At 43.2% G+C, this 15319-nt stretch overlaps 1 protein-coding gene across 20 annotated transcripts in view; it reads right to left on the bottom strand.

Annotated features, from left to right (window-relative positions):
* Window positions 1-2546: 2546 nt before the first annotated feature.
* Window positions 2547-15319, bottom strand: part of ZNF366 (zinc finger protein 366) — a 264426-nt gene continuing 251653 nt past the window's right edge. For all 20 annotated transcript variants that reach the window (XM_036225246.1, XM_036225243.1, XM_036225257.1 and 17 more), the window contains 2 exons: window positions 9884-10058; window positions 2547-6869 (listed from right to left, as the gene is read on the bottom strand). In XM_036225246.1, the coding sequence (XP_036081139.1) occupies window positions 6334-6869; window positions 9884-10058 (711 nt within the window). In that variant the 3' untranslated portion in view covers window positions 2547-6333. The remainder of the gene's footprint in view (window positions 6870-9883; window positions 10059-15319) is intronic.

Raw genomic sequence — 15319 nt, 5'->3', positions numbered from 1 at the left:
ACAAAATAATGTGCTCACTGGATAAAATTTCCCAGATCATTGAATAGTCACCCTTTGAGAACTGAACAGTTTAAAACGAAAATGTATTCGGAATGCATTTACTAAATATGGTAGAAATTAACTAATTGTTCTTTGACCATACAAGTTCATTATTATGAACATGTATTATTTTACTATCTGAGTCAGAGATGTCCTCAGGGATTATGGGGGTGAAAAGGAATCTTTGCAGCCTCACCTTATGGTCTTGGAGTTCTAGCTCATTTGTCTTTACTTCAGCCATTTCTTTCCAAAATTTGTGTCTGAGAAGCTGCAATGTCTTCTCCAGTATCGACTGTTTACTTCTTTATCAATTATAACTCAAAACAAAACCAAGAGAAACCTATAGACTTAATTCTACACATATTACATACTTTGTAAATATGCTCTCCTGCCAACCGAGTAAAGAGCATGGGTTTTAGATCTTTAACTATAAAGATCTAAATCATCCCTCCTGTCATTATATGAGGAGGTGAGCCTTAAACTGTCATTTTATTTTGTACTTTGAAAAATAGGCATTCATCTTATTATTAAAATTTGATTTTGGTAGAACAATCAATTAGACCTCCAAAACAGATTTTGAATTACTGATTCATTTCTGGCTTTTTCTTTGCTACCTCCTTAATTCAGGCCAATATTATTTCTCATAGACTATCAAAACTGCCTTTTATTGGTCTCCCAGCATCCTCCTGGCTTCCTTCCAACCCATACTCCACCCTATAGTCAGCATGGGCTTTATAAAATGTCAATCTTATTTCACCCTTGTGCTGTGGCTTTCACATCGGCCTCGCCCTGCATCGCTCTCTCTGTCCTGCTGTGTTGAGCCGATCATGAAGAGAGAGACAATGGGTCGGGGAGGAATGTGTGTGGAGCCCAGGTGGCTCATTTGGGTTTCTTTTGGTACTCTCTTCCCCATTTGTGACTGTAAATTAACCTCATTCTGAAAAGGGCATGTGTCTTAATCCGTTTGGGCCACTATAACAAAATAACGTAGACTGGGCGGCTTAAACAGACATTTCTTTCTCACAGTTCTGGAGGCTGGGAAGTCCCAAATCAAGGTGTTGGCAGGTTCTGTGTCTGGTGAGGACCTGCTTCTGGCTTTTCAGATTGCTGCCTTCTTGCTGTATCCTCACATAGTGGAGAGAGAGAGAGAGAGAGAGAGAGAGAGAGAGAGAGAGAGAGAGAGAGAGAGAGAGAGAGAGAGAGAGAAAGGGTTCTGGTCTACCCCATTTCTTATAGGACATTAATCCCATTATGAAGGGCTCGCCCTCATGACTTCATCTAAACCTAATTACTTTCCAAAGGCCCACCTGCAAATACTGTCATACCAGGGGCTTGGGCTTCAACATAGCAGCATGATGACCACGTCTTGGACCCCGTGGGGATGAGGATTTGAAAAGCTACTGAGATTGGTGGTGAGAAGGATCTATACAGGTAATGGAGGAAGGAGAAAACGTTGTGTCTCTTAGGGGGCTGCAGTAGGGGCTGAAGTTTGTCCCACTAACTCTCATATTCTAAGTTTTCCCTTAAAATAGAGGCCCATGGGAATCCTGGGAGTGATGATCTATAAATATACATGAAGAAGTGGAGTGCAGTGGTGCAAGGAGTAGGCTGTGGTAGATGCAGAGATGAGTCACTCAGTTTCTCTTCAAGGAAGGACTTGCACCAAACTGTGGGGAGTGTGGTCAGCAGACAGCCTCCAGCCACTGGCTCTTTGAGGGTCTGCTCCTGCTAAAGAGTCACATCTTCCTAAGGACATATGTCCCCTTCCTGGGCAGCCCACATCTGATGACTGAGAAAGATGGGGCTGCAAAAGCCTGGACACCTCTGCCTAATGTGGGCAATATTTGCCCCAGGGCTGCCTGCTGAGGCTTGGTCGGGCCTGCATCACAGTGTGGCTTCTCTTCGCTCAATCGTCTTTCCTCTTCCTTCCCTTCATTGGTGCTAATCCTTAGTAAGCATCTTGCACCCACATTTGTCTCAACGCCTACTTCCAGAGAACTCAACCTGCTACCAGCTACATGCTTTGAAGGCAGAGGAGGAATTTACCGACTAGGTAGGTAATTTGGAGTAAGTTATTTCACTCGCCTCAACTTCCATTTCCTCATCAGCAGAATGAAGATAACACGGTTCGCCTCTCAGAGCCGTGTGAGGCTTAAATGAGATCAAATGTGTAAATCAATCTGGCACAGTGCTTGGCATATAACAATGTGTAATGTTTAAAAGGGAAGTTGTCTCAGAAACGGACGATTTCCCATGTTGATGCAGCTTTGTGAGTTCTCTGCTGAGGAGGGAGAACTGAGTGTTCTGTTTTTTACCCACTTCTTTGATGGTAATAAATGACTAGTTCTTATATGACATAAACTGTGAGAAAGGCACACAAGTGTTGCACATATATTATCTCAGTGGTCTCCAACCTTTTGGGCACCAGAGACCGGTCCTCCTATGAGAATCTAATGCCTGATGATCTGATGAGGAGCTGAGGTGGTGATGCTAGCGCTGGGGAGCAGCTGTAAATACAGATGAAGCTTCACTCGCTTGTCTACCACTTACCTCCTGCTGTGTGGCCAGTTTCCTAACAGGCTACAGACCAGTTCCAGTCCACAGCCTAGGGGTTAGGGATCGCTGCATATTAACTCTTAACCCACACAACAACCTTGTGAGCAAGGTACTGTTCCCAGTCCCATTTTACAGATGAGGAAATTGAGGCACAGATGAATTAGAAGTGGGATAACTGGGCTTTGAACCCAGGACCGGAATCTGTGCTCTTGCCCATAGAGTACACTTCCTTTTGACTGAATTTTATTCTATAAAGAATTTGCTGCAGAATAAGGCAATCTTGCCTATAACCTCCCATTTCCCCATGACACCCTTCCAGAACTAATTTTTCTAGAATTGGAAAAAAGAAGAGAACGAGGAAGATGTCACCTTCCTGCAGCCAACTTGAGGGGCATTAATTCTTTCTGAAACCTTGACAGGGGTAGAATTCAACATCTATGTCCCTGGGACTGAGACCCCAGCCAACGAGAATCACTTGAGCACAAGGGCAGGAGTAAGATAGTGACAAGGGCAGCTTCCTTGCAAAATTTCAGGTATCAGGAAATAATGAACTCAGCTTTTTCAACATGTCTTTATTTGCTTAAATTAACAAAATATAGGTTACATGCTCTTTTCAGGTAAACTGCTTTTTCACGGAAGCAGAAAGCAATATTCACAACTTGGGGTGCTACACATTTGGAGTTTTAGTTTTTAAATAGCAAGCCAGAATTCTGTACAAAATCAACATTTGGTGTAATAGTGTCCAAATATGTGAAGGATTTGAAATGTTAGCTTTGTTACATTTTGTTCCAGCCAAGCAAAGATCACAATTCAAAACACGATGTTAATATTTTATTAAATGCCTTCAGGGCTTAATAAATACAGTATGCACATTGGGCTTTCTCATGCAACTACTCATACAAATACACTAGTTACCCTTGTGGGGTTATGAAAGGTCGGCCTCAGTCTTATGACCAGTGGGGAGTAAAAATTTTTTTAAAAAGGAAAGGATAAAAGAATTGGAAGGCAACATGAGGAGTTAATCATAGGTCAGGAGAAAAAGATAAAAGTATGCCATCTGTCTGGTCAGTTGGTTAGTTCAAAGCGACAGTGGTCAAAAGCCTGGAAAGCATTTGGTAGTGACCTATTTTCAGGGTGTCACAATGTGATGAATGTCATGCTGTCCTGGCCCTGGAGCATTGGTAACCTTGATGGTTTCATCCTTTAGTTCTCTAAAGATGGCACCAGGGGCTTCCCTTCAGGGTTGCACTCTGGTTAATCGGCTCACTAAGCATGGTTGGCCAGGCCTTCCCTGAGCTCTGTGCTTATGCATAGGTCTCCATATAATTTATCACACAAACTAGGGCATTTGAGAATTAAGGTGACATGACTGGTAATTACCCTGGATCGACAGGTCTAAACCAGGGTTGTCCTTCAGCAATATACAACACCAACATTTCAACCTTGGTTCTCAAAAGGTCAGTGTATACTAACCATGGAGTTAGACCTAATTAAATATCTCATACCCAGAATCAAGAACTAAAAACAGGCTTTAAAATATACTCTATGACATTTTTAAATTACTTTTCCTAGGATCTTTTTTTCTCCCTCAAAATGACATTTTACTTGGAAGGCTAACATATAAAACAGATGAAATTTGAGCCACTCTGAGTGACATGGGCATGAGAGCTGATTATTCTCCCTTTCCCCTCGCAGCTCTGGAGGTGCCTAAGAGGGACCTCTGGCTCCTCAGTAGACAATATGAGAACACTCTCTTCTATACCATACTCTCACCATCTCGACATTAACTTGTTCCTCAAACATCCCCACATAATTCATTTTGATTGGAAAAGACTAGAGCTTGCTAATCTAGATTTCCCGGTCCCTATTCCAGCTAGCCAGAGCCAGGACAAGTCGGAAGTCTTATAGTGGGTCCTCGACACATGGCAGCTGAAAGATGACTATGGTAAAAAGGTGGCAGGAGAAATGCATCACGATTGACAAAGCACATGGGTGAAAGCTAAATGAGGCCAATGGGGAAGCACCTCGGCCAAGAGAAAAAGCCAGCATCCAGCAGTCAGAGAGGGGCCAGGTGTCCCAAAGAAATGAACTAGAAACTTTGAGAGGAGAAGAAGCAAAGTAATAAACAGTACCTAGCTCTACAAATGAATTGAAACTACCAACCAAGAAGCAACTTTTTCATAAACACAGACACAGTACCAGAGAGTTACTGCTTACGGTCAGTCACGCGTATGCGACATCCTGTCAGTACTGATTTACTTGGCACCTGTGCTTAAAGAAAGCCTATCTGCTGAGTTTGACGCACCCATTACAGTCATTGTCACTCACTGAAATCATGATTCAAGCATCTAGGAAGAAATAATTAGTCACTATAGGCTGGTTATATATTTTTAAGGATATTAAGTGACCATAAACATTATAGGCATCATCTTCTAGTATAAAAAGTGTGTTTATACAGTGTGTGTGTGTGTGTGTGTGTGTGTGTGTGTGTTTGTGTGTGTGTGTGTGTGTGTGTCCCCTGTGAGGCTCTTACAGAACAGGTAAAAAGCCTAAGTCAGCATTATAATTTCAAGGTCTCCTGCTCTCTACCTTAAAGAGTCTGTAGCCAGAAACAGAAACATTTATGGAGTCCCTGGGAGGGGGTCCTGGGAGCCACTATTTTAGCCCAGTCAGTTTTCTCAGTTCTGGCTGCATATAAGAATCATGGGACAATTTGGAAAATAACCAACACTTGAGGCTCTACTCTGTAACAATTAAGTCGGACTCTCAGACTGTGAAACCCCAGCATGTTATTTTTTAAAAGGCTCCCCAAGATGATTCCAATGCACGGGTGGCATTGAGAACACAGCCCAGACTCTCCCTTACTAGTGATTAGCTGGTGGTTATTCAATTATTCCAAATAAGTCAGAACTTAGAGTTCAGGGAGAATTCCCTCCTCACTCACCCAGCTCCAGCACTACGGAAAAATCCACGGCTCAAAGGTGAGAACTTTTCCTGCAACTGCTTTATGGGACATGAGGCCTCGGAGCAAGGTCTCCAGGAGGTAGCTCTGCTCAGACACAGGGCATTGGCCTGTAGACACTGAGTGTTGTTGGGCCATCAGAAAATATGCTCTGAATGTAACACCTGATGATGGTAACTGGAGCGGAGCAAGGCAGACCGGGGCTGGGTTTCCCTTAGTCAAAATTACTCATTTTCTCTTGAATTTTTATCTTATTTCTGCAACAACTATGTGAGAACATCCTTTTTAATAACTCACCCTCCTGTCTCATTCTGGCATTTTTGATTATTTAATAAAGGCAAATTTTACATATACTCCTACTCATTTTCATCTATCTGGAAAAAATAGTCATTAATAAGGTAACATGTCAAGCACCATATTTTTGCAACTTGAAAAAAATTTACCATGTATTGCATATTAGTTAAAGAAAAATAGAATTTCTAAAAGCACCTCAGCATCAGCTTACAATCATATCTAGGAGAATATGTACAGCTTATTAAACTGGAAATGCATAAAATAACACTGAAGAAGACCCTGCAAGTGTGTTAAAAATCAAGGGTCCCATGAATGACCTGAGAATCATTTGCATTATTGAGGACAGTCCCTGTTCATTTTGTCTGAGCCATTTGTGAAGATGTGCGCCATTCGCCTGTCTCCAGCAAATGACAGCTCATGCAGAAAGCTATATTTGAACTGCCTAGTTCTCATTTTCCAAATGTAATTCTAAAACTGCCCACTTAGATACCTAAAAGCACTGCTTGTTTTTCCATTTTCCTCTCCAGTAATTCTTTTAAACTCTCATCTCTGTGCTTGAAGTACAAGTAATCAGAAAAGGAGGCACCCCGCCTGGTGCTCTGTAGAGCCCTGAGGCTGGGACACTCGTCTCTGTGGGCACAGTTTCTCTCCTGGCCGCCCTCTGCTTCAGGGCTGTCCTTGCTCTTCTCCTCGTGTCCTTCCTCCAACATGTCCTCCTTCTCCTCCTCCTTCTCCTCCTCACAGGCTTCGTGGCGTGCTCTGGGGGCTGGCTCCGCCTTGGCGGAGAGGTCCCGCGGTGCGCAGGGCTGCCTGCTGTGGGAGGCCAGGCCAGGGCTGTCTGGCTCCACCTCGTAGCAGTTGTCATCCTCCTCCTCCTCTTGGCAGGAGCTGCCCCTGGCGCTCTCCCCATCGGACTGGAACGCCCGGCGCTTCTGGGACAAGTCGAAGGGCTCCTCCTGCTCCAGACTCCTCAGAACCCCAGCCGTCTGCGCCAGCGCAATTCTCCCCCTTCCCAAACCTGCCAAGGCAAAGGCAGCGTTCAGGTCGCTGGGTGGTACCCGGGGCCATTTAGTGTAGTCTGATCACACATTTTTTAAAAAGATAAATTCCCAGAAAGGATGTGGAGATGAGTATTGTCTCGGATAGAGTCTACATGGGAATGACGCCTTTATGGTGATTTTAGCAACATGAACAAAAGCTTATAATAAGTATAGTTCTGACTTAGCAATTACACTACTGAGAATTTAAACTATGGAAATAGGCAGGCGGGTGCACAAAATGTTTGTGTAAGGATGCTCGTCACATTTTTTAGAGTGCAACTGTAAAAACCATTTATTCAATGATAGAGGTTTGTTTACATAAATAATAGAACACCCATACACTGAACTGTGTATAGAAGATGTAGAAGCCTATTTATGATTATAAAAAGGTATTCTCTCTATATTTTAAGTAAAAACATATATTTATTATATATGTATTTATAGTATAGACCTATTTCCTCCCTTCCTTCCTTTCTTCTTTCCTTCCTTCCTTCCCCTACTCTTCTCTCTGTTTCAAGAAATGAAAAATGTATGTCAAAATCTCAAAAATGAGGTGATTTTGATATTTTTCACTTCTAATGTATTTATTTGATTATTTTCAGTGAGCATATATTTCACCATAGAAAAATATAAAACAATGATACAGGCATTTTCATCTTGGAAAAAATATATATTTCATTTAAAGCCAAGGAGGCCGCCTCATAGCTGGAACCCCTAAGCATAGCTAGAATACGGAGGGCACAAAGAGGCCCTCCAAAGAACCCCAAAGCCCCCTGTGTCCAACTACAAGTGTCCCTGTTGTCGGGTACAGTGATGCGAGAGGGTTTTGCTTTTAGTTTCAGTTTGAGGACTCTGTAGAGATGGATTTTTCAGCAGCCAATCAATCGATCTATGGCAGTGCCCCACCTGGTGTGATCTTGAAGGCCTCTGCCTGTGGGGAACCAACGCTCAGGCACTGAGGAACAGGTAGAGACGACTGGAGAGGAGAAGCGGCAGCGGCCAGAGCCTGCTGCGCCACAGAACCAGGCTCCTGGGTCGGGGCACACAAAGGAAGCTGATGTCCAGCTGTGCCTGCTTTACGATCATGTCAGGCTGTGAAGCTGTCTATAGCTTTTATCTTGTCAGGGGCACAGGGAGGATCTTTTTCATTTGGGGTATGATTTTTGAGCGATTTCGAAAACTAAAGTGAAAAAATGCCAACACCTTTTGTAGATGAAAACATTGAAATTGTTGAAAGGCTGTTAAAAATTTTTAAAGCAACTCTCTGATACATAGTGATACTCTTCACTTTTCCAGAAAAATGACAGAGCTGTTAGATGCCTTTTAGGATCTGAGCATCTATATGGGGTGAGTTTTAGTGACCAGGTTAGGCTTTCAGATGGAGGACTGTCTCATTGCCTTCTATATCTTCAGCCCCGGGGACTGAACAAACTTCACCTAGTCAGGAAAAAATCCAGGCCTGGTTTGGGAAGTGGCTCAGGCAACTGCAGATGTAAAGAAAAATTCAGGAGAACAACATTTTCAGGGGGAAAAAAATTCCCTTTGTTTTTTAAACAGAATTTTTCAGCGCTTTTGCAAAAACTCCAGACCTTGTTTTTTAGATGATGACAGTTCCCTATCACCCAGGAGTCACTATAAGCTCAGTGGGCGTGGAGAAAAATCTGAACGCTGCAGTTATTCCGTTTCATGTTGTGTGTGCACATGTGTGCTTCTTATTTATGAATATGTGTGCCTATTTGACCACAACTTTTGTAAAAAGGTGGGAGAGACAGCAAACACAAATGAGTCACACCATGTTTTTACCTACTGTAGTGAAAACTGCCTCGATTCAAAACTTCTCCATTTGGAAGCCCAGTTCTCCCTTTGGATTTGCTGTTCGATCTTGAGCAGTTTATGTAACAACTCTTGGCCTTGATCTCCTCTTATATAAAATGAGAATTACACAGTCTACTTTGTGGAATTGTGAGAATGAACTCTAAAGTGTCTAGTCCTGCACTTTGATCATACTAGTGATCAGAAAACAGCAGCCAGTTACTATGATTTTTTAAGTTACACATATGTATGTCTTCTCTCTCCACGCAAAGACCTTTTAGAGGGCAAAGGTGGTCGTCTTCCTCTCATCTCTGCCATGGCACATAGCACATAGCACACTGACTAGACGGCAGGCATTTACTGCCTATTTATTGACGGATGGCCTGCTTAAGGTGACTTAGGGGAATCCCGCTGAATTCAGTAGATCTGAAACATGAACTCTGAAACATGAAAAATGAAGGAAGAACTTTTAATCGGTTCACTTAGGGCTCAGTAGGGGAGATGTAAGCCCCTGCTGTGCACATGGAGCCATCAGCCCTACTGAGCAGGAAAATTGTTCTTGAGTATATATGGTTGTGAACAGGCAGAAGAGACTTAGTCTGCTACAGACACACTCCTGCTGACAATGGAGCCTGCAGACCTGTTTTTTCGAAAGGAAAGAAAAATTGCATGCCCTCTATCAGCTGTGCAATGATGAGGATGCAATAAAGGATTTAGTGTCAGGAAGGTCTGTGTTCAAATCCTGACTCTGTGACTTTTCAGCTGAGCAACTTTGGGCAAGTTAATAATGTCTTGAAGCCTCAGTTCCCTCTTCTGTAAAGTAGGGACGATAGAAGTTCCTCCAGCCTGAAGCTGCTGCGAAGAGTCAAGGAGGCAAGGCATCAGGTGCCTTGTGTCCGGAACAAAGGTTCAGTAACGGTTCTGATTGGTGCCATTACGATGTTCCAATTTACTTTCTAGAATTCACTTTTACTTACTGCCTTCAGATTTTAGCATTATATTTGTTTTAGTGTCACTGTCAGCCTGCTCCTGCTACTCTGCTGTGGTCTTCAAAATTTCACTCCCTTTTCCACAATAAGAATAACCCCTCAGACTGAAGCCCCCCCTCAAAACAAGGTCACTTCCCATTTGTTACCCACTGGCCTTGACAGCCTGAGGGGCTTTCTGGAAGAGCAATTACCTTGCGAATGGAGGCCCCGCTCCATGACCCCGTGTTTGACTTTCATGTGGCGAGTCAGGTTCCCCTTCAGGGTGAATTTGCTTGGGCAGTAGAGGCACTTGAAGGGTTTGCTGTCGGAGTGCAGGTGCATGTGGCCCATTAGGTTGTGCATCCGGTTGAATTCCTTCCCACACAGCTGTCAGAGACAGTGACAAGGAGAACATAGGTTACTCGCAGGTGGGAAACCGTGCCCAGGTGAACCCACACTCAGGGGTGCTGCTACTTTGGATGTGGGCATTTTAAGTTGCTTCCAAAGAAAATGTCCCCGTGGAAGTCAGGGAGGGGCTGGATTGTGCGCAGGCTCAGAAGTAAAGTAGGAACAGATCACAGAGCTATTAAAGCGTCCTTTGAATACGATCTTTTGAAAGGGAGAAAAACTGATCTGAAAAGCAATTGCTCAAAGTGCGCTTCACTTGAATAAAAAAAGTTACAATTACTTGTTTAATATTTATGGAGCATTTACAATATAGAAGGCACTGTTGTAAGTCTGCCATGGAATATCTCGCTTAATTCACAAATCAATCCTGTGAGATGGGTATTGTTATCATCCTTATTTTGCAGATGGACAAACTAAGGGATTATAAAATGAAGGGATTAGCCAAGGCACACAGCTGCTAGAGCTAGGATAATGAACTCAGGTCATCAGATACCAGAGCCACATGGTCAACCACCATACACCACACTGCATCCTCCCCCCACCCCACCCCAACAGATCTTCTATCAGACGGTATCAGGCAATGCTTTTCTAATTTTTAAATTAGCTAATTTTTGGAATGAATTTCAAAGTTAAAAGGAACAAAGACACATGTAAAGGAAGGAGTATGTCTTTTCTCTGTGTAGAGATTTGAAGTACTGAACGTATTATCTCAGGTATACAAAAAGATAACATGTTTTATTCATTTTTTTTTTGTCATTTCTCTCATTTCCATCAAAGTGTAATGCATGATGGACAACAGCAGGTCTCCAACTTCTTTCAGAAGAGAAACTGGCTTAGAAAAATGGGTAGACCTAACAAATAGTGACTTTGGGAGATTAGCCCAAAAGAATGCTGGGCAGTTAGTGGGAGGAAGCCAGCCTGGAATTACAAATCTATCACAGATAATCCACGCATGGCTAATGAATGGTTGGTTCTATATTTTTAAATGATTCATATTGGAGAGTTTTAAGTGCTTTTTCACTTTTTATTTCTTTACTAGCAATACTGAATTCAGCATTCTGGTGTCCCATCCTCAGTATTCAGAGTATCTGTACACCACATTTATTTGGAAAAGGGGAACCAAGAGGGGAAACGCTGAGATAGTTGGTCTAATTTAAACATCCTCAGAAGCCCTACATGTGAGATGGATAGTTGCTTTCTTTTATTCTCAATAGAGACAACTTATTAAGATATAGTGACCTATATAATTCAGCTTGGCACATGTGTACAAGTTCTGGTAGATTTCTATTTATTAGCTTAGTTTATGTAGTTCTCCATCCTGGCAAAGGAAAAAAAAAAAAAAAGCTTTGAATCTACAGAGTCTACATTAGGTATTTCCAGTTATAGGTCATTTTAGAAAAGGTATATCTCATTTGGTTCATAATATGGTTTCTGATTATCTGGATGATGTTGCAGCAGAAGACCTGAAAACAGCAAAATCCGTGGGCAGTTAAGCACAAGACACATAGGGGAGAGGAGCTAGGCCTAAATGGGTCTCACAGTCTTACAGGCCAGACAGAGAGAACAACTGGAAGGATGAGATGGGCGCCTTCTTTACTTGGCTCCCATAAAGGAAGAAATTCAACTTTTATTTATTATCTATGGCTGCTAGAAGCTGGACTGGTCCAGAAGGGTTTTATAAAAGAGATAGAATTTTAGCCTAACTTTGAAGAATGTGTCGAGTGCCTTTGTTTTGACACAAGAATAAAGTTTTTTCATTCAATATTTTGGACACCTCATTCAACCTTAAACTACAGTCCAGGTAATTTTCGCTGTTGCGATAGTGATCGACTGCTGGTTGTTGCTGCAGCTGCTGTGACTTTGGGGTCAGAGAAGATCCTGCAATTCACTTGCCCCAACGTCCCACCTACCCTCCTCCTCACCTCCCCACTGCCCCACACAGAGGTGTGCGAACATCACAGTGGCTACCTCTGAGTATTTTCCACAGACTTCCTCAGACTTAGATAAGCAAACTTTTATGATCCTTTATCATAGCAGTGTGTGTTTTATATTTTAATGTTTTCCTGGCTCAATTCATTCACTACTGAACTTCCTGGGACATTTCAGTGGTACATAGGGACATTAGGACATTAAAATAATAATGTTCCCTGAAGTCAAGGCCTATAGCCTCAGAGAAGGTCCACTGTGGGACATGATTGGTCAGCTATATTATCGAATGTATGATTGGTCAAGAAGACTGATTTCTGTACTCTTGGTAAAATATAATTTTTATGTACCAGAGTTATCCTTCATGGTTTATGGTAACCTACTGGGCCAGCCGATGGACAGCTTTCCCAGGGCTCAGTGGAGTTGCATCTACTCTAAAAGATGTTTGGGATAGTAAAAGGTGCCTAGACCATCTTTAGATGGTCTTCATGGCTAACCTCAGTATCAAGCAAAAGAGTACATAGGTAGTAACGCTTAATAAATATCTAAGTTTTTTTGTTGTGGGAATAAAAGAACAAGTCAGGAAAATATCGCTATACCATGTAAAAATTCAAAAAGCAGCCACCACCAACTCTGTTTCTTTCCCCACTATCTTGTGTATAACCCTATACACAGTAGTGTGTAAACCAAAATCCTCAGTGGTAGAATAGAAACAATTAACTCAGGACCCGAGGTACTAGGACACCATTCGCATTTCAGTGGAGGCACCCTTAGCTTCTTCCTCTCAGCCCCTGACTCTTCCATGAAGCCCTTTAGTTCTTATCAGAACAACTGGCCGCTTCACCTTTCTCAGCATATTGTCCTCACATGACAATACACGAGTATATGGAGATATTTCGTGTCAGTGAAATTCAGAGAGTGGCCTCTCAGTCACTGTTAGTGAAGAGAAGCCAGAGAAAGAAGATTGGGTCAATTAATGATGGCACCCTTGGGTGGGGTTTGAGATATGAGCTCTAAGCAGAATCGCTGTAGTGGAGGAGGGAAGAAGAAAGCTTGAGAAAGAGCACAAAAACTCTAGTTCTTTCTCCTGGGAAAAGCAGACATCTATTTCAAGGCCCCCTTTAATCATGAGGTATGAGGCTCAGAGCTTGCCCAAGTCAATATTTGCTGAATCATCTCCTGCCAAGTTCTACAAAGATTAACATAGGGGCAGGTGTTGGTACAGGAAGCTGCTGAAGTGGTTAGGGCTCAGATGTCATCTTGTGGACGGTCCACTCAGTCATTCTATTGAGGGGACTTTGTGTGCCTCACATAAATCTCAACTTGTCCATCGATACTCATTTTCATACCTATTTTTTAAAAGGGAGGTGGACCTCAACATGTAATAGAAAATTGCAACGAATGTTTTGAACTGTCCTTTAAAAATAGGTTGCACGGATCATCAAGCTTTGTGATGGCAGAGCAGAGAGGTGATGGTGAGACCTCAGAGGAATAGAGAACTTGCTCCATTTTCTCTTCTATAAAATGTTGATGATAATAATGCTTCCTTATGATTGGTGTTATAAGGATCAACCGAAACAATTCATGTAAACGGCTTGGCAAACAGAGCTCAATAAGTATTAGCTTTTATTGCTACCATTATCATGTACATGGTAGACTCTTTTACATTCCAGGAATAGAAAGATCTTTGAAGATGAGAGTGCTGTCTTTTTAAACCACGTTATTTGGAGGAAATATTGAAGAAAGGACCAAGTGATGAATCCTTTGAGTAAATATCTGCCAGGTTACTTGAGGCATAATAGAAATAGAAGCAGTTGTGCCTAACCCAGCACTGAAAAATGTGGTCAGGAAGAGAAGATTCAGCCTGGATTGCAGGCTTTGGGAGAACCCGTTATCTGGCTCCCTGATCACCAGCCAGCCCTTTAGACAGCCAGCAGGTGCCCTGTTCCTCATCTTCACAGGAGTTCCAAACTCCAGCCTCCTCATGCCCCTTCCCTCCCCGGCCCAGGCTCTATAGATGTCTCAGGTACCTTCCTATGATCCCCAGCGACAATGCTGGCAGCTGGAGACACTGAGAAGTTAGATCAGTTTTGTGCAGAGACAGGGAAGCCACTGGGCTGTGGCCAGAGGCCCACAAAGCCAAGAAGAGGCATGCTGCTTCTTGCCAACCAGCCTGATCTGAGCCTGAGGACAGAGATGCACCAGGAAGCCTGTGTTTTCCTATTCTGAGAGAAAAGGTCAAAAAGCTGCAGCCTGCAGCTGAGGAGAATGGCCTCCGCTAAGCTGCCCTTCCCTTACATTCTTCTCTCTCTCTCTTTTAATAAGAAGGGTGTTCCTTTCCTCAAAGAGAGAGAGAGAGGGAGGGAGGGAGAGAGAGACTGTAAACTGTCCAAGAGGGCCGTGAGAAAACAGGAAGCTTTGAAAAGTACAAGAGAAAGCAAGATGAAATCTATTTGCAGGCAGGCCCCTGGGGACATGTGAGGCATTGTTAAGCAGGCAGTTCATACAGCTATATCCTTCCTTCTGCTGAGGAGGGCTTTGCTGCCAAAAGGCTGCTATCTGGTCACTGCCTTAACCCCCTCAATGCCAGCCTGAGAACCCTGGTCCCCAGTACTGGATCCCTAAAAGTCCCCACCTGGTTTCTCCCCAATGAGGCATCCAAGAGCTGGATGGGGAGATGGAGCCCGTTTGGTGGAGGTGGTGGGGACTTTTTTCAAGGCAGACCTCATCCTCTTCTATCAGCTCTGCCCTTAGCCTTCAGGCCTCTGTTTTAGACTATGCTGCAGATGACCTGGTGATTCATAACTTAGGCAGCTCCCGGCTTCACCCATCTCAAAGGAGAATTTGTCCCGGAAATTCTGGATGGCTGCTTTTCCTGGACAGGTTTTCCAAAGACGGCAGCTGGTTCTTTGCTTTTATGGAGTGTGGCTGCTACAAGGATAGCATCCAAATCCACCCCTGCATGCTTACGCAGAATCTGGGAAGCATCTTTCTGAAACCGGGCTTAAGTCTACAGGCACAGGTCTCTGGAGAAGCTCCAGCTGGCTCCAAGAAGCAAGGACTCCAGAAGTCGAGCCAATAGCAAAAAAGCCCAGAAGGGCGGTACTTTTTCATATTAAAAAGAAGAAAGAAAGGAACATGGATGGAAACCTTTCCTCTCCTCTAATTTTCCATTCTATTGTTAATGCTTAATCCCATAGCCCCCGAACTTTGCTGCTTGCTGTGGGCAGCTGTTTCCACTGAGACCGGGGCCAGAGAGAACCAGTTCATGTTGCAACAGGGGGAGGGGTTTATTTTAGGAAGGATTTTTAGTG

This window comes from Rousettus aegyptiacus, unplaced genomic scaffold (assembly GCF_014176215.1).
Source record: "Rousettus aegyptiacus isolate mRouAeg1 unplaced genomic scaffold, mRouAeg1.p scaffold_m13_p_8, whole genome shotgun sequence".
NCBI lineage: Eukaryota > Metazoa > Chordata > Mammalia > Chiroptera > Pteropodidae > Rousettus > Rousettus aegyptiacus.
Note: the sequence above shows the minus strand (reverse complement) of the source record. Positions and strands in the feature narration are given on the sequence as shown.